Raw genomic sequence first — 22,791 nt, forward strand, 5'->3', positions numbered from 1 at the left:
TCCAAAAAATTGTAAGTTGGAAGAGAATTTAAAAATCATCGAAGAGCAGACCATAAGGAGGAGAATTTTCCTTCTAACCATGCAGCTCAAGGTTCGAATCTGGGTTATATCTCTGTAAAACAACCCTGATCAACTTAAATTGTGATTATCTGGGTAGCACAACTTCATGGGAAACAAGAGATGGCAAAGGGAAGGGAAATGCTTCCCCTAGCCAGAATATGTGAAATTCATATGCTCTTCAGCTTTTTACCATAAGCACCATATCGCTCTTACCTATAAAACTAACTTCCAGGCAAAGCCTCACATTCAGTTAAAACAAAAAGTCTGTTAAAAAGTCAGTACCTTGTCAAAAAAGACTGGCTGATAGCAAAGTAGCAACATTCACTATTCTTAGAATATTTTTAGTGGTTTTGGCCAGTTTAATTGCCATGGGAAGCTTTCCATTAACCTATATGCAGCTGACTGAACTTCAGCCAAAAGTTTCATGGGATTCTTGATACTATGGGTATATTTAGAAACATTCCTTTGTCCTACGAAGTGGTATTCTCTTAAGAAAGATGTGCTTTACTCTGGGAAATAAAATTATTTGATGTCGGAATTGAGGCAGTGAGCTATTAACAATATTGCTGCCTCTTTCAAGTTCACTGAAAATATTCTCATGTACATTTAGTCACAGGCTTCTCAGTTTATAGTCAGATGGCAACAACAAATAAAACTGAATAATCCCGCTTCCAATCATGCATTAACACAAGTTGTACATCCCATGAAAAGTCCTGGGAACATATAAGAGGCTATAAAAACCCAATAAAATATGGTAAATTTTATCTTTGGGATACATTAGAGATATTACTACTGTTATACAGAAAAATAAATAAACACATAATAAGCAAGTGCAGGATGGCCAAACATGAGCTAGCAAACAAATGTTAAGCATGTAAAATTAGTGTAAAAAATACCCAATTGTATGCATTTGCAAAACAGTCTTCCACTCCTATGCATAAATGATAAACACTTCTCTTGATTTTATAAGACATGCCGAAGCAAAAATTCATAATTTGAACATGTGACTCAAAATTGCAACAAGTAAAATTAAGATGGATGCTAGAAAAAACATTTCTAATGGTTTACCATCAAATGACAACAATCTAGCAATTTTTCACAAAAGCACTAGGCACTACAGTGCACGAAGTCACCCATGAAAATATTTTAAATACATTTTTCCAACACACAAAACCTCATTTGAAATTATTTTAGATATCATGACTAGGTATTAATATCCTAAAAACCAAGACGTATTTTTTAAAAATTTATGGACCCTACTTGTGGAATCTGCAACCTTACTGTACTTAATTAAGCCTCGTCAATTTTGGTTCAACTATTTTAGCAAATGCCAAATTATAATTAATAAAGCCACCAAATGCATGTATGTATACATGCGCAATTCATAATACCCAGTGTTGACGTTTATCTCGAACAACACAAAATCACAACCCATTATCAATGAACCAAAGTGTCCAGACTGCCATTTAATGTTGATTACAGATTGAGGTATGAGCTGAAATGAAACCCTGGAATCTAAGGCAAGAGATCTTTTGTTTGCCTAAATCATTATTTCATCCTAATCGGTAACATTAAAAAATCTGAGAAATCATTAAGAATCATGAGCCATTGCATTGAAATCTAATTGTCAATGTAACACTAAAACCTTCTCACCCAGTAATCACCTACCGCTGGCAAAAATTCAAGAAACACGGACATGCTATAATATGCCTCAGACAGTCATACAGCTCTGGCCAATGAATTGGTGCTATGAATAAATAATCACTCAAAATCCATAAAAGTGAAAGAATGTCATGTCATGAAAGATAAGACACCACTACTTCAGTCCCTTAGTAAGCCAAAGACGAGAGAGGGGGCATTGGGAGGGGAAACCTGCATTGGATTTCCTTTTAAGCGTCCCCACCTCCCTCACTCACGCTTTTCCCTTGAAGGCTTTCCGCTTTCCTTTCCATTTCCAAGGATTTTTCCTCAGCATCTGCCAAGTGATCTTTAAGCTCCTTGAGCTGGCACTCTTTATCAGAGATTAAAGCCTCTGCTTCAGCCAATCTTTTTTCCAGTTTGTTCACAAGTGAGGCTCGTGCCTCTGCCTCCTCTGCACACTGGAGAGCATGATCCCTTTCACTTTCAGCTTTTCGTCGTTCTGAACCCTCTTCACCAGCCTGGAGACCAAGTCTTTCCACCTACAATCAGATTAAGGAAAAAAGTCACACTCAGCTAAATCTTATCAAACTCAAGAACAAAACTGTAATGATTATATCCTTCTTTAGAAATTAAATGCAAAAATTTTCATTTAACCACAAGCAATAAAAACCACTTTACTTGGATACAGTAGCTTTTCATTAAATCTAGTCAGTGCTGAAATTTAAAGCTAGTTTTGTCAACAAGTAAAAGATGAATGAGGGTTCGCAAGGATATCATATTATGTTCAGGCCCATCATTGAAGGTCAAACCCATTTTAAAAAACTCAAATCTTAGGGATTTACTGTCATCAAAATTAATATACAGAGCCAAACCCCTGAATAAAGTGTTTAACCTAAAAAAAAGTATGCTTCATAGCACCTCTATCAAGTATTCTCCAGTTCTTTATATCATTTTTAGGGAAAAAAATCACCACATGAACCAACTACACAATCTTCGCGCTCAATTATTGCAGGCAATATTGGAGAGGGTCAAAATATATGTATTATGCAAGCAACGAAAGCATAGATATTAAAAGTGTAGGGTTTCATGAACGCCTCTGGTATAGTTTGATATATAAACTACAATTTAACACTTATTATTTACCATACTGACAAGGGATGTCTTCCAAATGTGACAGGTAGACCCCAATCAAGTGTGGAACTGAAGTCCATTAGGCCCATATTTTTGGAAAAGCATCCATTTGGCCATAGACTGAGATACTTGACATGGAAACAGCTTTAAAGTACACTATATACTAAAAGGGATGTATATTGAATGGAAGACTTTCTAATTCTTCATCCTCAAGGCCCAATTGTTCATTCCCAGGCCATTCAGTAATGGCCTGGGAATGTTTCAGTTAAAAATTGGTAATTTAATTAATGTAGAAGATCATATTTGTTTTTAAACATCTCAGTTAATTTTATTTGCCGCATATATCATGTATTCATAAACCAAAAGTACACGAATACCTTTGTGGCTAATGACTTTTTCAACAGCGGAGTGAAAAAGAGAGCTCTCATGAAGGTCTGGGCTATTCATCATCACTGCTACACAGAGGGCACTTTCTTGCTTTACAGATTTGTATAACTACATGGTTTTTCATTTTTTAGTTTACTTTTTAATTTTTTGTACCAACCTAATTTTATTTGACTTTCATTTATTATACCAATTTATATATTTTTCACACAACAACAATCCTCTCTAACTACAGAGTTGCAGTATAGAAGTGATATTAAAGGGAATTTTTCATGTCCAACAAATTACTCATTGTATCTCAGGCATGCATAAAAATACCATTAAATGCATGCATGTTGGTGAAAATGAATTAAAATCAATAAAGAAAATAAAAAGCATGACAATAAATAAAGAAATATAACTAAAAAAACAAAATTTATGCAGTTACTAAACACAAGATTGAAAACAGCCTATTTCATGGAGGGAAGAACGTTCAGGTACTAAGTATCAACTCAGGAAACCATATTAAGATTTGGACACTACCCCTAGCCTAATAATTTGGTTGGAAGAGGTATTAGTAGTAAAATATTCAAGAAGTTCTCTCGGGTTTCCCACTGGGTCAGGTTGCAGTACACCGACGTTTCGAAGGCTGACTCTGCCATCGTCTTCAGAAGTGACTTCACCCTGAAGACGATGGCAGAGTCAGCCTTCGAAACGTCGGTGTACTGCAACCTGACCCGGTGGGAAACCCGAGAGAACTTCTTGAATACCATACGCCGGGAAAACCTGAGATCCTTCAGTAGTAAAATACTTCAATATGGTAGCTTCTTCTCCTAAATTTTCAAATAAATATTATTGAAAACTATGGTCAAATGAACGTTTTTTCAAAAAACATGGATCTCATGATTTTAAGTATTCTTTCACTATACAAAGTTTTGTAGTGGTCCGCTAATCCCAGCATGGTCCCAACTTTGGTCAAAGCTGCACTCCAGATCCTATATAATTCCAATTCCAATGTTGTTTGAAGTTATGAACACTTTCGGGAGAGTCAATGTGATTGTAAATAATTTTTACCATAAATTAGCATAAGTATTTGTCATGCAATTTAATGCCATCATTTGATTTTAAGACTCACTAACATATGTGTATGCATGCCAGTAATAAATATTTCAATTTAATTTACTTTACAGGTATAGTTACACAAAAAACAAGAATACAAATTTATGTCAACCTAGGTATTTCACATTTTGATGAATAGAAAAAAACTGACACTAAGAATATTTTTCCAACTATAAGATTGCAATAAATTTTATTTATAGAATTTCCCAGCCGTTTTGCCGAAAAACTTGATCCTTTTAACTGTTCTGTGATTGGTTCCTACAGTTTTAGTATTATAGCATTGCACTGTACATAAATGTAATTCTTTGGTAAATGGACAACTGGGACAATCACATACCTTTCTACAAAACAAAAACTAGCTACAACATATAAAAGAATATGAAATGCTCAGATAAATTATTGCACGAAAACTGACCTGCGTCTCCAAGGATGCAATCCTACGACTCCATGAAGCCTTTACTTCAGAAACATGTTCATGGGCTTCTTCTAAAGCCCTCTCTAGTCTTGCCCTCTCTGCTAGGAGTCCTGCCGTTTTGGAACTAATGCTAAGCTCTTCCCCACTTCCAATGTCTGCCCCAGAGAAATTAAAGCTAATGTGAGCACAAATAAATCAACATCACTGACTTCCTACAATTAAAAGCTGTAATAAGTAGTAAATATAAGACAATAAGCAACATAGTTTACCACATAGAATTGAAAAAATAACTTACATAACCTTTAGGCTGATTTGGATAAGTATTTTCAGTCCTGGATAAATAATTATGCCAATCTGAACTCTGAATCAACCTTTAGATACCCCATCACAATTTCAATATATCAATATAAAAACTATTGATCCTGGCATATAAGATTGCCATTAAGAAAAGTTCACTGATTAAAGAATTAACTCACGGACCAAAAACAAACTGGGTAAATTGGTACACCAGTATATTAACCTAGACTTCAAATCAAAGACAGATAACTTCATGGTTCCATTTAAATCAGTTAGCAAGACTCTACAATATATCAAGGTTGATATTATTATTGTGGTGGTCGCTCACCACATAGATGTATACACTTCATGTCTCCATGAAAACAAATGATTCCGCATTACGAGGTCTGTTCAAAAAGTACTGCAAATTTTGAATTTTCGTGGGTTACATACATTTGATTTTTTGTGGCTCTATGTTGGCACTTATGTCTCTCACTTGTGCCAAAAAGTTCAGCCACTTTGAATGCCCAGTTAATTGTTGACAGCTGTTTTGCTTGGATGGGTTTTGGTTTGTCTTCGATTTTTGCCTGTTCCAAAAAATGGATCAAAGAATCTGTATCATATTTTGCGTGAAAAACTAAATTAAGTGCGTGGACGCATTCTAAATGTTGACTGTGGCATATGGAGAAGCTACCTTGGACCGAAGCAACGTTTATCGGTGGTACAAAATATTCTCAGAGGGCCAAGAAGATGTGAATGATGAAGAGCGTGCCGGATGCCCGAGCACGTCAACAACAGACAAAACCATTTATGAAGTGAAGGAAATAATATTGGCCAATCATCGAATCACCGTTAGAGAAGTTGCTGAGCACCTAAACATATTGATTGCCTCGTGCTATTCGATTTTTACCAATGATGTGGGCATGACATGGATAACCGCAAAATCCGCACAAAAGTTGCTCAATTTCGACCAAAAACAGCAATGCATTAACATTGCTAATGAGGTGTTGGACTCTGTCCACGACAACACTAATTTGCTCCAGAGGGTCTTAACTGGTGACAAATAATGGGTTTATGATTATAACGTGGAAACTAAAGCTCAATCATCCCAATGGAAGCTGCAGCATGAGCCAAGACCGAAAAAAGCATGCCAAGTTCAGTCAAATGTTAAAGTTTTGCTTACACTTTTCTTCGATTACAGGGGCATGGAGCATAATGAGTTCTTGCCACAGGGTAGAACAGTAAATAAGGAATAATACCTGCAAGTTATGCGCAATTTGCATGAAGCAATCTGCCACAAATGCCCAGATTTGTGGAAGAACAAATATTGGCTTTTGCACCATGACAACGCCCCTGCTCACACATGATAACTTGTACGCAAAATTTTTGGCCAAAAGCAACACACCAATGATGCTGCAGCCACCGTATTCCCCAGATTTGGCCCCCAGTGACTTTTTCTTGATCCCGAAACTGAAGAGGCCCTTGAAAGGACGACGCTACGCTGCGATTGACGAGATAAAGACTGCATTGAAGGAGGAGCTGAACAAGATCACAAAAAATGATTTTTTGAAGTGCTTCGAGGATTGGAAAAAACATTGGCACAAGAGTATAATATCTAATGGGGGTTACTTTGAAGGGGACAAAATAGATATTCATGAATAAATAAATAATTTTCGAAAAAACACAAAAGTCACGATACTTTTTGAACAGACCTCGTACATGCTTCTCCCATTTAAGCAAATTAATTTAATCTTAAAATATTACATGTTAACACTCAAATGATCAGCATCAATATAAGAAATTGTTTTAAATGGGTTAAACAATAGATGTGGGTTGATGAAAAATATACATCTGAAATTAATTCCTACTACTTTCCCTGTAGATAACCTTTCAAATAAGACAAAATACCTGTCATAAAAGCTATTTTGAAAACATCTTGCAACCCATTTTGTGACATCTGACATAAACATTGCCATGAAATATGCAGCAATATTCTTTTTTCTCAAAGAAAAACCAATTTACCGCACCTTCCTGACAAAGAAAAGACTAAACTATATCAAAAAATACACAATTACCTCACTTCCTCAGGATACTAAAAGAGGTCACTAGGATCTTGGAGCCAAAGTAACTACATTAACTGCAAAGTGATTCCTCCTATTTCATGGCCATTCAAATCTAGGAGCAATAATTGCAAGGAGACCTTGCAAGTAGTAATTTCAAAATGTTCAAAAACTGGTGCCAGCTACCAATGCTAACCGACACTGATTTCCTTAAGCTACTAACAAAGTTTATTTGAAGCTAATTTGAAGTTTGCTATTGTAACTGTATCACATTATCTACAACGAATTGTCAAATTTCAGTTCTAAAAGAAAAACATACCCAATCCATCAAAGGTTTTACGAAATTTTGTATTTTTATTTGGACTAGATAACTTTTGAAAACAAGCTCTGCAAAAGTAATCAAAGGGATATAAGATCTTTAAATAGCAAATACACAAATGAGCACTGATAATATAACAGTTCACTTTTCATCAGAAAATCACTCAAAGTGCCTACATCATTATTACGGTGAATTATACGCACAGTTTGTAATGAATACACAGTTATTTCTTGTTGTCAATGAATATACATGTAGATGGTTCTTGAATAGAATGGTTTGAGGCGTCACTTCATGGAAGTGATTCATATTGGAAAAGAAAATACTATGTTCTTCCACATATATTTTATTATGCATGACCTAGGTTTCGACTTACTCAGTCATCATCAGGCCTAATCAGACCCATAGGTAGTTCTTGTGAGTAAGACAAGGGTTTAGCCGCATTGAAACACCAGTTGCAAGTAGCTCACCTAAGTTAAAAAATATGGGGTCTAGATGGAGGTTTGATAGGTGACCTCCATAACTTTGCTTTGATGTTCTTATCCCCTGTCTGCATGTAGCACACAGGTTACAAATGGGTGGGCACAATGGACCAAGAGATTTAAGGGCCCAAGGCTCCTGTCAAAGCCAACCCACCCACAACAACAATCAGCTGTTGTGAATGGGTATCAATATAATGTCCCAACACAGTTAAATCAATAATATGTCAGAATGATAAAACAATTCGCTATTACATTCCTAAGATCAGTACAGTCAAAATACTGGAATAACTACTTATGGCACACGTCTTAACATTTACAAAAATAATTACAAAATTTAGAATGAAAGGAAAAGTAAATGATACCTTGAACAATGAAACTCACCTCCACCATTTTCCGTCTGAAGGAGCAAATTCCTTTCTTCCTCTCGTATTCTCTCCTCTAGTAACAACACTCGGCTACGCAAGTGCCGTACCTCTTCCTCACTTCTTTGAAGGTCACTTGACAGCTCGCCCCTTTTCTGCTCATTCGAATGACGAAGAGCCTCAAGTTCGTCCTGTAGCCACATGCCCCCAACAATTCACATATACCATATGTAAGGCACTTTTAATAGTCATCAAAGATTGATGAACATTTTTTGCATACACAAAAATAATACTAGTCTAGAGACATTTAATCCCATAATTAGAAGTCTTTAGCCACAGAATACACTTTCATATTTAACTAGTATTATTCACAACATTAGTTAATTGTTAATCAAATAACTTGAACACTAAATTACGTTTGCAGACAAGTTCAATTTCTCAGTGAAACATACACACCTAAAAAGTTTATCATACTAATTATGAAGTGCAAAGTAACATGAGTGTTTTATGTACAGTTTTATATTTACAGATTAGTGATGATATTCTCCAAGAGAATCACGCGAAATGTCACCAAAGTGGAACCAATAAGTTGTAGAACCCAACACTTTCACAAACGTCTTTTTATGTTTCACATGAAAGTTTGCTAAATCATTACACAAAATCAGTTTGAGTATAGTCCTTGATATTTCAACAACCTGCTAAAATGTTTTCCAAATTATAGTCTTTTAGCCCGCATTGAAGGAGATAGATAATATTCTAGGGACTAAACCTCCCAACTAAATCATTATAATTTGAAAATCATAGGTATTACTTCAAAATGGAGAGGAAGTTATAATTAAAAAATCCCAGACTCCAGCTTCTACATAAAACTGCTTCACTAGCATTAAAGGCCTAGTGAAAGGTACAATTTAACACTAAAGTCTGTACCTAAAATAAAAATAATTTAATAATGTAATGACCACTAAAATGTAGTGTACAGCAAATCACTAAATAATATTATTACCTCCCCATGTTTAATGACTGTAATCAAATTTACATCAGTTATTTATAATTAAAATACGGATAGGGTGACTTCATGTAATAGATAAAGAGTGACATAGCATTTGTAATTGACTGTTTGTCATGGAAGACCCAACAGCAGCTTCAAAAGAGTTATACTACATAGCCAAATACAATAATAAATGCTTCATAAATGATTGACTCAAAACTTATCAATTCATTGATCTAAGCAGTAAACCTATGTATCCATGAATAAACTATGTATCCATGAATAAAGGGGATATTGCCATTTAGGAGATGTGTCTAATGATGTAGTCAACAGCATTTGAAATTTTGAAAAATGTTTAAACAAACTGGTATATCACCCACTCTCTTTACTCTCAACAATAATGACATTTAAGACAAATATAAATAGATATGCTAAATTAAATCAATTCAAAATAACTAAGAGTGAAATTCTAAATACCAATTGGTTGTAATGCTTATAAATAAGCTCAAATAGCATAAAATAAAATGCTCAGTTAAGGCTGTCATTTCTGTAGGCAGTACAAACTGAATGAAATGGCAACAACTCTTCCGTGGATATTTTAGAAATATTATTTATCTGGAGGTGAGTCACGGTAGTCCGGGGGTAGTGTTTGACTAATAACTGTAGGGCTAGGGTGCAGTTCCTCGGCCACCTCTCTGGGCACCCTCCACCCAAGCTGTGGGATTTTTCCGGGACCAGATCTTCCTGGGCCCCATAGTTAGCACAGGAACAGGCCCTGGCCCCCCTATCCTGATGTGTGAATTTTACATGATGCTGGATTTAGTACGGTGAACTCTTCCATCACCTGCCAAACCAACCTTAAGATTGATTACTAGACTTATGATTTTATTTATCTGGAGAGGCAGCGTTTCAGCAATCTCAAAAAAGTCTTGGCCTCAATATTAGTAAATGCTGCTACTAATATGGTATTAAATTAACAACTATTGATCAATGCATGAACCTCAAACAATTTTCATAGTGCATTGCATATAATGTTGTTGAAGGCGTTTTTGTTTTCCAATAACTTTTGGATTCACTAATGAATTTTCTCTGACACCTAGAATTTCAATAAACTAGTCCTTTTGGCTGTTAGAAGCACATATGCTATCCAATGGGCAGATTATATCATAAGGGAATTGGTGCTTGACTAAATCATGGATTGGTATCTTTGTTAATTACATTGATACTACCATAGAAGAGGTCCATGTTAACGCTAAAATTAAATTTGGGGTTAGCTTGTATAATTTTAAAACTAATATTAACATTTAAATAAAATTGACAAGACAAGACACCTTTCGTTAAGAGTAGACTAATGCCAATGCCAGGTTTCTCTCCACCCTTCATCCTTTCCTGTCAATCCCTAATGGTGCAAATGACCTCAGCTGTTGGTCGCCTCCTCTACAACTACTACTTGCTTCTCTCCTTTAATTTAACTAAACCAAATTGAAAATTTTTTTTGAAAAATGTTACAAACACTTCAACATATACTTTTGGTATTTACCCAAAGTATTTCTACGAAAGACAGTCTCAAAATTATCCATTCAAAACATTTGCAACCAATGGCAAAAAAATGCTATTCTTTGTAAAAATAACTTTTCTACAGAGCACCAAGAACATGGCTGATTTATTCCCATGAATAAAGTAACTTATTTGAATGCTCTTAAAAATATATATGTACTCAATATTCTTCTACGCAGAGGTCTTAAATTTATCCAAATTTCCAGGCCTGGGCATTTCAAAGCCTCAACTTTACCATTATCTTCAGAGTGAAGTGTAATGGATACACTAAAGGTGATCCGAGATTTAGCCTTCAAGGTGATCCAAAGCCACCCAGTAGATAACCTGAGAAATCTCCGTTCACTTTCTTTGCTGGGATAGCCAGAGATCTATCAATACTAAATTTTCTTGAAGACATATATTTCTGTCTAATTAATTGCCCATAATGCACACATCAATATTGCGCAATGCAGGCCAATAATCAAAGTACAAAACATTCGAGGCAGGAAGCTCCTCCACTGAGATGCTACTGATGAGCTACTTGTGGCTACAAATGATTTGGGGGCTCTGATAAGTATCAATTTTTTTACTGAGAAAAGAATACCTTAAAAATTTTTACTTTGTCCTTCCTTTCTGTGAAGCATATTTATTTTTAAGAAAATTATCTGAAAAAGTATTATTACATGGGAATATTAATACACAAAATAGTAAAGTTAATTAACATACAAATTGAGAGTTCATTGCAGTTTGCTCCAGATATTTAATTCCTTCATAAAATCATTTGGGCATGGAGAGTTACGTATTTTCAATTATATTTCTAAGCCAACCTCATGAATGATAACAAATTGAGCAAATCACAATAACTCATTGCATCGAGTGATTTTTCATGGAATATGAGCTCTTTTTGTATCAAGATTCCGGTGTACACCCATGAACACTAGCAGGGATTTTTTACTGCCACATCTTTCATTTAAATTGGCACTTAAAAACTAGATTTCTCTAGGATCTATACTAATAGTTATTGCTGTCACTTCACTTTAGCAGTTATTATTTATCATACAATTAAAAAAATATATGACTAGCAGAAGCATCTATACATAAAAGAGTTCAATTTGATGTATAGGAATCATGTTTTTGAAAATAATGCCACGGCAGAGCAAAGATGAATAATTTGATGATTTCCAGCACCAAACACATGCCTGCATTTGCCATCAAACACCTTCATTTTGGCTTTGAAAAAATTGGTGGAATTAGTAAAATATAAGAAGCTCTTATGAGCCCATCAATTTCCTCTATGAATTTTTTCTGACCCTAATATAATCATATTTGGTCAATTATTAGCTATTAATTATATTCTTTAATAGAAATTTTGCCCGTTGATTAGTTAATTATTAGTTCACCAAAATATTAACATTTAATTGAAAATTTGATACATCGGAAAAATTCTGCACTGCACACCCCTAATAAAAAGATAATCACTTATAATGACAACTTGGGAGTCTGTTATTTCTCAAGCCATCTAAGCTCAAGAATACCCGGATTATAATAAATCAACACCAATTCTGAATGAAAAAAGTCGTAATAAGCTGACAGGACTAAGTGTGCCACAGGTAGTTATCATTTTAAAATCTGCCACTTCTAAGAAACTTCAATGATGGAAATTCCAGGATATCAGCTTATTAATAATCTAGCTAAAGCCTTAACAGACAAATAGCAGTAATTCTGCAAATGGTTCAAATGGGAAACTGAAAAAATGCACATATATGACACAATCCTAGAACTATAATTTAAGTTGAATATAAATAAAAAATGAATTATTTCCAGAGGATACATACTCACAAGCACAAAAAAGTATACATTGGAAGTTGGTCCTAAGTCAAATGGATAAGAAAAAGCACCATCAAGAGCAAAACCTCAGCAAGGAAAATATTAAGTGCACTATGCATCAAATATGCAGGTAAACGTAAGGAATATGCGCATCAACAGATTTCATAAAAGTAAGGGAAAGTAAAGCATTTGACATTTACAGTTCACAATAAGAAGTTAGTTCAAAGCTAGTGAATGGAAAGGAGGACAAATAGAATTACTTTTGGCAAAAATTACATTCTGCATGCACCACCATAAATAAAAGCTCACACATAAAGAGAAGACAACACAAGTATAAGAGGCCAAAATAAAAAAAACGCATGCACACATACCTTTGCAACAGAGAAATTTAGCAGCCACATAAATGTGCAGACATTGGATCCCTTCAATGGAGAGACAACTCCTGAGAGGGCAGCAATGTTGATAATAGATCTGATTAAACTCCACCAGCAACTCGGGAACACGAAGCCCTGACTGATGTCAACCAACCGACAGCCTCAGGACAAATGGTCTAATTTCTGTGCACTTACTCGCAGACAACAGCTCAAACCGAAAAGCCTGATGAAGTGTGAGTTGCCAAAATGTAACATGCTGGCAGGTGTAAAACCTACTCAAGTGACAAACTGTGAACCAAGACCACTTTGTTGTCTTCAAAGAATTTTTTTGAGCATGATGAGACCAAACAGTCAAAATCAGCCATCTTGTAGCAAGAACAGTGATTCAAAAGACATGTGAGCAGACTGTTGAATTATCTCAGTTGAGTTCCTTCATTGCCAGATGCAATCCATCTGATGAATGAAACAATCTTGAAAACACAACACAATAGCCCCAAAATGCAACCGATCAGGATAAAACAGCAACAATGACTCGGAAAACCTATTGTTCTGGCCAAATGAAATGACAGAAGAGAGCCAAATGCTTGGTTAAACATTGGTGAAACAAGTGAATTCATTCTCCAAAGCCAGACAACACAAGATTCACAACATGGGTGCATGTGATAGTTTCCAGGAGTCACCAAATACTTAACACAAACCACTAAAATGAACAGCAATATCAGTGCATATTGTTTTTTTGAGATGTGAGGAGATACACACCAACAGCAATCCTAAGAGTACTTTGCAGCTTTAAGATAGTATTTCAATAAAATATAAATGAATGAAAAATATTCAATTCACAGTGCTTCAGTGATAATATAAGAGAACTGTCAAGCTATATTATTTCAAAGTAAAATATAAAATAATCTTTAGTTTACTTAAATTTACTCCACCTCATACCCTGGAACAATTACATGATTATAAGTTAGAGGGGCTTATTACTAATAACCTAAAATATATATATTTTTAAGATGAATGAGGGGTTGACTGAATAATTATAGGGCAGCATGCAAAAATGATTTACACTACTTACCACATTAACTATTACATTTAATATTTCCCTAGGGATTCCATTTGTGAACTAGTCACTCGCTATGTCTCCTTAGGTAAAATATTCTGTGCAGGGGGCTGTACACACTATGTACCATAAGCCAGCCATGCACACTAGAAGCTTAGTTGTTCTACATGCATCATTAGATGCATGAGCTCAGTTCATCCGAGAGCTTAGAATTTTAGCAGAATTTTTAACCTTTTACCAAAAAAAAAGATCTAGTAATGTTTTCCCCTTTTGCAAAAAATAATGCCTACACAATACCTTGTTCATAAAACAGGGGGTCAAATGGCATCACACTTAATGAACTAATAACAATTAATTAAAGCCATTACAGTGTGCCAATTTTTAAATATACATTATTATACATATTAGTATGCTAGGCTATTCTTGCATTAGTAACTATGAATCAAGCAACTGCATTTGTATGCATTAATAAATTAATTACATATTTAAAAACTTCACCCATACCTGGAAGCATAAACCACAATATAAAAATTATGTAAAACCGATTCTGATTACTATTCATAAAGAGATTGGTAAGAAGTTCAGATTACACTCATATTAACTTTTAAGAACACCTTGATATGTATATGATGCTCACCTGGAGGTTATTAAGTTGCTGAGCATGACTTCGAAGTTCACTTCTTAATGAATCACATTTTGATTCACTCTCTTTCAGTTGTTGGCTCTTTTCCTCCAACTCCTGCTCTTTCACCAACAGCTAAAAGTAAAAGAATGAAGCATTTACATGTTTAAAATAAATAATGGCACCATTTATCAACCTTATTCCTAGGCAAATCCGAAGTTTAGGTATCACTTATTTAAAAATCTCATCTATTTGCCTTGGGGAAAAATCAATTTAAGTGTTGAGTGATGTTTATGACATCATGAAACAGTGCATTCAATATAAAAATACACAACAGTGTCACCAAAGTCTCAAGGGATTAGTGTTTGCAGCCTGTCAGTAGACTGCAAATACCTTCTGGTGATTGGGCTTGTGATGCTGGTTATTGGGGCAGAAACCTCTAAAGTGAGGATAACTTGTTTAGAATAGCAAAATTAGGCCTGGAGTAACAATGAGCTTTGGTTTCCCTTGGAGCATACTGACAAATGAGTGCCAAAACTGACCAGTTAGCTATAACTATTAGCAGATAATGTTGCATCTATAAGAGGAAAAGCTAAGGCTGTACAACTTACTTAACTGTGTATAACATACCTACCTTTAATTATTTTATTGAAATCAAACTGATCTGATGATGGACAGTACAGGCCTCATTTGATTGGCCACTTAAGAAACAGATATGTTACGTGGACTATTGGTACCTGGAGTATGAGAGGTGTGAATGGAAAAGAAAATGGAGTTAATAAATTAAATGACAGATAGATTAATGGGTGTCCTATTTGTGAGAGCAAGGATTGAACTGTTGTTTAATTAAAAGTTAATGTTTTTGCATCATGGTCAGGAGTTTATGATAGTGTACCCAGTAAGGCTATCGGGTTGATTCTGAATGAGATAGTGATATGCAGGTGCTAAATAACTGGTCAGTATCTCCATGACTGCTCTTAGTATATATTAAAGGTAGTTTTTGAAGAGTTGTCATTGTAGCTTGTTATTCACCAGTGAATAGTGACAATCAATGCATGAAGGATGAGTTCTGGGAAAATCGGAGAGATGTTTGCATTAGTGTGACCCTGGTGAATGCATAATGGTATTGGGAGGCATGAATGTTAGGCTTAGTTTTGGAAGTGACACCTATGAATAAATGGTAGGTCCATTTGGCGATCCCTGAGTGAATTAATGGGGAAAACCATTTGTACACACGGAAAAATGACAGACTTGAATAAATGGTTCAAGTATAAACTGAATCATTAATTCATTACATTTTTATTTAGATCTTGAGAGAAAAGTGGACTGCAAGGAAGATTAGTGCACAAAAGCAATTGAAAGAATAAAATCTGCAACATTAAGATATAAAAAGGCAAAAGGGCCATACTCTCACAGATTAGCTGAATTTGAATTAGGTGGAATGGGAAATATATTGACAAAACAAAAAATAAGTATGAAGTACACATTTAAGAGAATGAAAGGTGATGCATTTAAGAGAATGATAACAGATAAAGGCATGGCTTATGGCAGGGCTTGGAAGATAGTGCAGGAATTTTACAGAGAGGAAAGAAATGAACATAAGGATGCTCTGAAAGCAAAGAAAGAATAAAAAAATACTAGAAACATATATCCACAACGATTTCAAGGAAATAAGTTGTTTTAGAATCGGTAAAGAGGAGTCAAGCAAGGGGAGCATAAGTGAGAAATATAATAAAGAATATGAGTGACATCATTGCTTGTAAAGAATGTAGAGTTACAGACTGTGGAAGATAATATATATTCTGAAAATTTGTTAATGGTTCATTCAATAAGTCCTTGGGAAAAAATAGAAAAACAAATTACTATGGGTAGATTTTGTTTTATTTTTCAACACAATCTCCTTCTAGGGAATCACAAAGGGAATGGAATTACAGTATCAGAGAGCCATCATCTAACTCATGTTTCTTTCAAACGTTGTTGTATTCTCCAAATATTATTTATTCCCCAGCCAAAATCAGAGTGGACTCTAAGTTTGAAATATAAATTTCTATCATCTATTTTTGGCATCTCATCATGATTTGTGCTGGTTATACTTCATCTACATAAAACATTGAAAATTTCTTTCTGGAAGATAACCAAAGAATAAAATAATTCCCACCTTTTCTTTAATGAATAAAATAGTGGATAATAATTACTTTGAGTGGCTAAATTCACAACTCAAATACTTACAGATGATTAAAACTTGTGATGGGTGATTTCTTCATTCTAGACTACAAGATCTGACAGAATGAACTTGATATATTTCCAAAGAAATATTTTTAAATTCACTAATCCTTCCTGTGAGAATAAAAAGTTTTCTCTGTCAGATATGGCATCAGGAGAAAACTTTTCTCTTTTCTCCCATTGAGAAAAGTTACAGACTTCATGTTAATATTCATGTTTGTGTAATTATTCTCTTCCACTCTTCTGGAACTAATCAAAATTGTTAATACGAGTCTTGTAAGTTAACTAAAATGTGTAAAACATTATCCTCATTAATAATGTTAAGCTACGGCATTGAAAAACAGTATGTAACTTTCAATGGGAACAATGAGAAGGAAGAAAACAAACTTTTTAAATAGAAGTACATGTGTCAAAAACCAAGACAAAGCATGTACCCTGTGTAGATGTTATTATCAAATTGAATACCGAATATACACATATTCATCCTATGAGCACTCTTTGAGACCTCATTTTGGCAAGTAAGATATAACTCAAATAATTTCTAACATGCATCAGCATAATAAAATCATATTAATCATCAAATATATCTTTTTTATCAAGGATATTTTTTAGAGGAATATGCTATGTCATAGCCATATTTTATTTACATTTTAACATAGGAGTAATTCAGAAAGGGAGTACTTTTGCTGATAAGTCAATATTTTTGCAAATATTCTTAGCTATGCACCAAGTACATCACTGTGAAATGATTATATAATCAAAGGCAAATAAACATAAACACAAGGTGAGCAGATGCTCATGGTGACAGTAATTGGATCCATGAAGGGTAGCAAATACATGGTGCTCCAAATTTTGAAAGCAGTGGGTGTCAATTTAAGGCATAAGCTGAACCTGGGTTAGAGACACCAAAATAAAAGTTTGCCATGAGTGCCTTTATATGGAAAGGTAATGTCTCCTCATAGCATCCCTTCTGTCTAGGGTTTTAATAAACCTATGGCTCGTCCTGTGCGAGAATTGCTCAAACTCTGGAATTTATGAATAGTGAAAACTAAGCCAGAATGAAATGTTTCTGAGCAAGACTCAAGCCTGTATGGAAAAGTTAGAGGAAAGCCTCATTACCATAATTAGGTTATACATATTCAGTCAAGTTCATTAGAAAAGGCCAAAAAATGGTCTTCTTCGTCTGGACTAGCACTTGTAGTCCCTTCAAAGAGTTTTATGATTGTAACAATTTGGTGAATGATACTAATAATAGTGTCCAGGGTATACTTACTAAATGTTTAATTTTTGACATTTCCTGTGTTTGAAAACCTTCCAACTGGTCCATGTCCTCTTGATACTGGATTGCTTTTTTCTTGTACTCTGAAAGAAATAACATCAGAAGGTTTAAATAGTTAATTTTGAATAAATAAAGTAACAAAACTTTCCATATCATCTGAGATGTAGCCCTCACCAATGGAATATACTGGCCAAATTGTCCTAAAGCAAATAGATGGAATGGCTCTCTTATAACTCTCATTTGAAGAAAAAGTACCCAATTGTAGGTAACTTCTGTCTTTCTTTCCCAATTGCTTCCCGGCAGTACATAGACTCATTGAAGTCGAATACCATTAGGGCTATTGACCCAACACAACCATTTCCTTCCTGCCCTGTTCTGCTGGGACTCATTCCCATTTGAAGAACTAGGCCCAATCTCCCCAATAGCCCTGCTCTCCAGATTTCCCTCCAGCAACCTGAGGAAGACAATGTTTCCCTCGTTTCACCTCATTTGACAGTGACTAGCCTAATCCCGAATATGTGACGGGTGCTCCAGAAGGGAAAGATATCATCACGAGCTTTAATCCTGCCGCCACTCTGCATGGTATCACTATAGGAAGAAAAGCTGGTACATATTTATGTAGAAGTAAAACAGTTTTTACTACATGGTAGCCAGCTGAGCTTTATTCTCTGAGAGATCTTAAATGACAACATAATGTCATTAAGTATGTCCTACAACATTTCAAAAGCTCTTTTACTGCCATGCACATAAAATACTTCCAAACTAAAAAGTACAGGCATCAATGTTAACTCCTTAAAATGGATAATATCTTTCCTTACTAATAGGAGAAAAGCAGACAATTACTCTCAAATTATCCTAACCCAGGAAAAATTTGCACCACTCTTAATACACTGTGGTTTCCCTTCAGGGATGATTCTTGGCTGCTCAATATTCATTACTTATATGAATGATCTCCATGACTACTTCACTACTAGCATTGCCATATTTCATGAGGATGACACTTCTCGTCTGTAAAGTTAGGAAATCTGACTAAATTAACAAAATGCACTAATGATTCCATCAAAGACATTTTCTGTTGGTTTGGTTCTAATTCTTTTTCTCTAAACATGCATGAAAATATACTTACAATTATGCACAATAAATTTCCTCCTTTCTCTAGCTTACTGATGAAATTAGACAACAATGCTATAAAACTTCTTCCCATTCCATCATATTCCTAGACCTAGCTTAAATGATAATTTCGGATGGTCGACGCACATTTTTCTTCATCATGGGGAAAATGGCAAGAGGAATTTTCATCCAATGAAATCTTTTGGGTGTTGTCTCTACTGGCACACTCAAATATATTCACTTTACCATGATTAACTATAATTTTAAATCTTCACTATCATTCTCTGGGGAAATTACCAAGACTCTACCTAAGAATTCTCTCTTCAAAGACCGATGTAAGAGTTAGCTCCAGAATGCCAATACAGACCCATTAGCTAAGTTAACTTTCATTCCTTATGGATACTCCCCCTACCTTGCTTCAATATTCTTCATTGCGCCTTATTTTTAAGGAAATGTGCCCACATTATCACAAATTCAGAACAACATCATTACAATACTCAATGGAAACATGAGATACACATTATGAAGCACAAATTGACATTATGTTGAAAGGGCCGCCACAGCAAAGCAACCATTTTCTATAATTAAGCACCGACTAAAATAAAAACTATATCCTTCAATTCAAGCTTCAAAACCCAACTTGAAGAGGAAAAGCATCTGGCCTTCATATCCAGCCAATCACATTGTTGCATATTTACTTTCTCATGTATGATAACTGAATAGTGCACAGTATCTTATTTCTGTGTGGACATAACCACACTGTTGACAATAATATATGTTTGAGATATACCAAAATAACATCTTTAGTAAAATAGCACTTCACGCAGGAAATATATTAATTTAACATAAATGAGTGGTACATATCCTTAGAGTAAAATAATCTTTGAGAAGCCTTCGAATCAGTATGATAATGCTAAAATACACATCTATTCCTCAAAATGAAAGTGAGATACAGTCGCTTATCAATTATTAGTTTCAGTGCAATATAAGTAGCTTCTGGAAACTAATCTAGCAAGGCAAGATAAGAAATGGGTTTTCATCACACGTTTTTCCCAAGTTAATTTAGTCAGAGCATCTTCAACTAACAGATTCCTTATGCATGCATACTTAAATTGCCTACAATAAAACTACCTTGCATTACGAATTTCAATGGTCATGAAAAATGGTTTTTGGGGCAAAGCAAATTATAATAAAATAAATACTAGATGATTAAAAAAAAGATTGGGTACTGTTACATTGAAAACAATCCTATTTACACGGTCTAAAACACAGCGGATAGAGAAACTATGTTGATTTCAGTCATCACCAATTATTGCATGTTTTAACCAATATGATGCACTAAACGCCAAGTAAATTCAAGTCTGAACCCAAGTCATTTCATTCCCTCTTTACCAAGGAAGACAGGCGGTATAATACCAAAAACATCTGGATGCGAATGAATGTAAGCTTACAGATTTTAAAATGAGTTGATAGAATATTTTTCAATTTCCTCTAGCCAATTTGAATTCATTAACTAAGAGCCAAAAATGATAAATATTACTGTCCCCATAACAAATCGTAAATTTACAAAATAGATTACTGAAAGCACATGGTTTTAAAACTCGACTATAAAAGAGAAAATATTAATTACAACCGAAATGTCACGGAATAAATATATTTAGTGCAAAATAAAGGTAGCACCATTTAAATAACGAAATCACTCTCACACAGCAGCAATCAATCCAGCAGTGGTAGTATTCGTACCAATTATCGTAAAGGTATTTAGGCTCTTAAGAAACAAAACATAACTGAAATATAGCTATGAAATGATCACACAAGTATTTTACTTCCATCAGGAATATAGTATTCTTACCGCGGGCGTCTTTTAATGCTTCCTCAAGAGCCAATTTCTGTCGAACCACATCTCTTTTTTCCTCTTCAAGCACTGCCTTCTCTGAAGTAAGTAACTCAAGTGTGCGTCTCCATTCTTCCGCACTCTCTTCCAATTTTGCAGCATTTTCGGCTTCTTGGTCCTCCAATTTTCGCCTCCATTCTGCATCTCTCCGTTCCAATATACGTGCCCATTCTTCTTCGACCCTTCGATCTCCTCGTCCAACTACGCCCACACGCCCACTACTGTAGCTACCCTAAAATCAAAGTGTTAGGTCCAATGACAAACATGAAAGATGGTTTTACATTTCTCTTATATCAATGCCATTACAGTACATGCTTCTAATAAAGCTCCTCGAAAATTATACTTGAAGTAATAACGCATTTAGGGTACATACTAATGAATAAATTACCTTCCCATCACTCTGCGTGTCTTCTTTTGTTCCATCTGCTTCAGTAAAGCTGGAGAGACTAGAAGTCGAGCCATGATTTGAATGTCTGTTTGAACCTACCCCTATAACCCTGCTTTGCTGATTCGGTGGGCTATTAAGAATTGGTGCCAGTTTAGCTACATCACTACCTGTCTCCTCCCGTATCTTGTTTTTGAGGTTTGCAAACATTCCTAACTGGGAAGAATAACACAACAGTAAGATTTCAATATTTTACATTATAATTCAATGAATAGCATAAATAAATAAAATATGATATCCGAGGTGGATAAATAAGCAATTATTACGAATTATGACAAGAATGAAAGTGATTCATTTCCATCAGTGCACCTCATTAACTTATTGGATGATCACATGCCAACATGCAAGGCAGGTTATTTTTTATTTCACTCACTTAGATAAACTTGAAGTGTTGTTTAACCTAATTGAAGATCCTTGCCCAAACATACTCGACAAATAGCGATTTACACGAATGTAGGAGTGACCGATTCCATTGAAATACCAGTCCTAGCTTCCCATAATTGAACAAATCAACTAAGGACAGGTGAAAACAAAATTCCGGATATTTAAAATGCGAAAAAATTACAATGCTAGAGTTAAAAATAATGACTGCCGAATATGTAATAATTTCACGAAAATCCAGACGTGTCCAAAATTTTCATCTCGTACAGCCCTAAGCGGAAGTCACCAAATTAATTGCGGCGCCATAGTCATCTGTTTCATCAATTTCACTTCCTTCGCAGCGCTACAAGCACAGAGTGTATTTGAATGAAGAAAGTGGCGGTTATATAGTTTGTGTAGGTTAGTTTGTGTGTTACATGTTTTGATAGGCTTACTCTTGCCAGAATGTCTTCTTTCAACTCAAAATTGAAAAGTGACATTTTGAAGGTGACTGGTGGATGTGATGAAACGATGGATTTCGACGAAACGTAAGTCCTGTTATTGTTTTCCTTTGTAACGGCCAAACACAGCATTGTTTTTTCGAGATTTTTGTTGGTAAAAAGTATATGTTATTCTGAATAGTTTCACCGTAATTGATTACATCCTGGTTCTTAATTCAGAAAGGAGAAAACGAACCATTTTATAAAAATTGCCAATTTGTAACGGTGATAACGGCATTAACGCATTCCCTTCGCCGTAATCGTTCAATAGAGAGATGTGTTTGTCCACCACAATGAAACCGCAATTTTCCGGGAACTCCAGGTGTCACTGTAATATTATCAAACCAAATA

The 22,791-nt window shown here is 34.9% G+C and overlaps 1 protein-coding gene across 1 annotated transcript in view; it reads right to left on the bottom strand.

Annotated features, from left to right (window-relative positions):
* Golgin97 (Golgin 97) overlaps positions 1-22,222 on the bottom strand; it is a 36,175-nt gene extending 13,953 nt beyond the window's left edge. Inside the window, exons 1-8 of the mRNA XM_071589677.1 lie at positions 21,954-22,222; positions 21,524-21,736; positions 21,094-21,367; positions 18,126-18,214; positions 14,645-14,764; positions 8,245-8,416; positions 4,730-4,884; positions 1,977-2,240 (exon numbers count right to left, since the gene is read on the bottom strand). Of these exons, the coding sequence (XP_071445778.1) occupies positions 1,977-2,240; positions 4,730-4,884; positions 8,245-8,416; positions 14,645-14,764; positions 18,126-18,214; positions 21,094-21,367; positions 21,524-21,730 (1,281 nt within the window). The 5' untranslated portion in view covers positions 21,731-21,736; positions 21,954-22,222. The remainder of the gene's footprint in view (positions 1-1,976; positions 2,241-4,729; positions 4,885-8,244; positions 8,417-14,644; positions 14,765-18,125; positions 18,215-21,093; positions 21,368-21,523; positions 21,737-21,953) is intronic.
* Positions 22,223-22,791: the final 569 nt, after the last annotated feature.

Source organism: Hetaerina americana, unplaced genomic scaffold (assembly GCF_022747635.1).
Source record: "Hetaerina americana unplaced genomic scaffold, ioHetAmer1.1.p SCAF_1, whole genome shotgun sequence".
NCBI classification, from domain to species: Eukaryota; Metazoa; Arthropoda; class Insecta; order Odonata; family Calopterygidae; genus Hetaerina; species Hetaerina americana.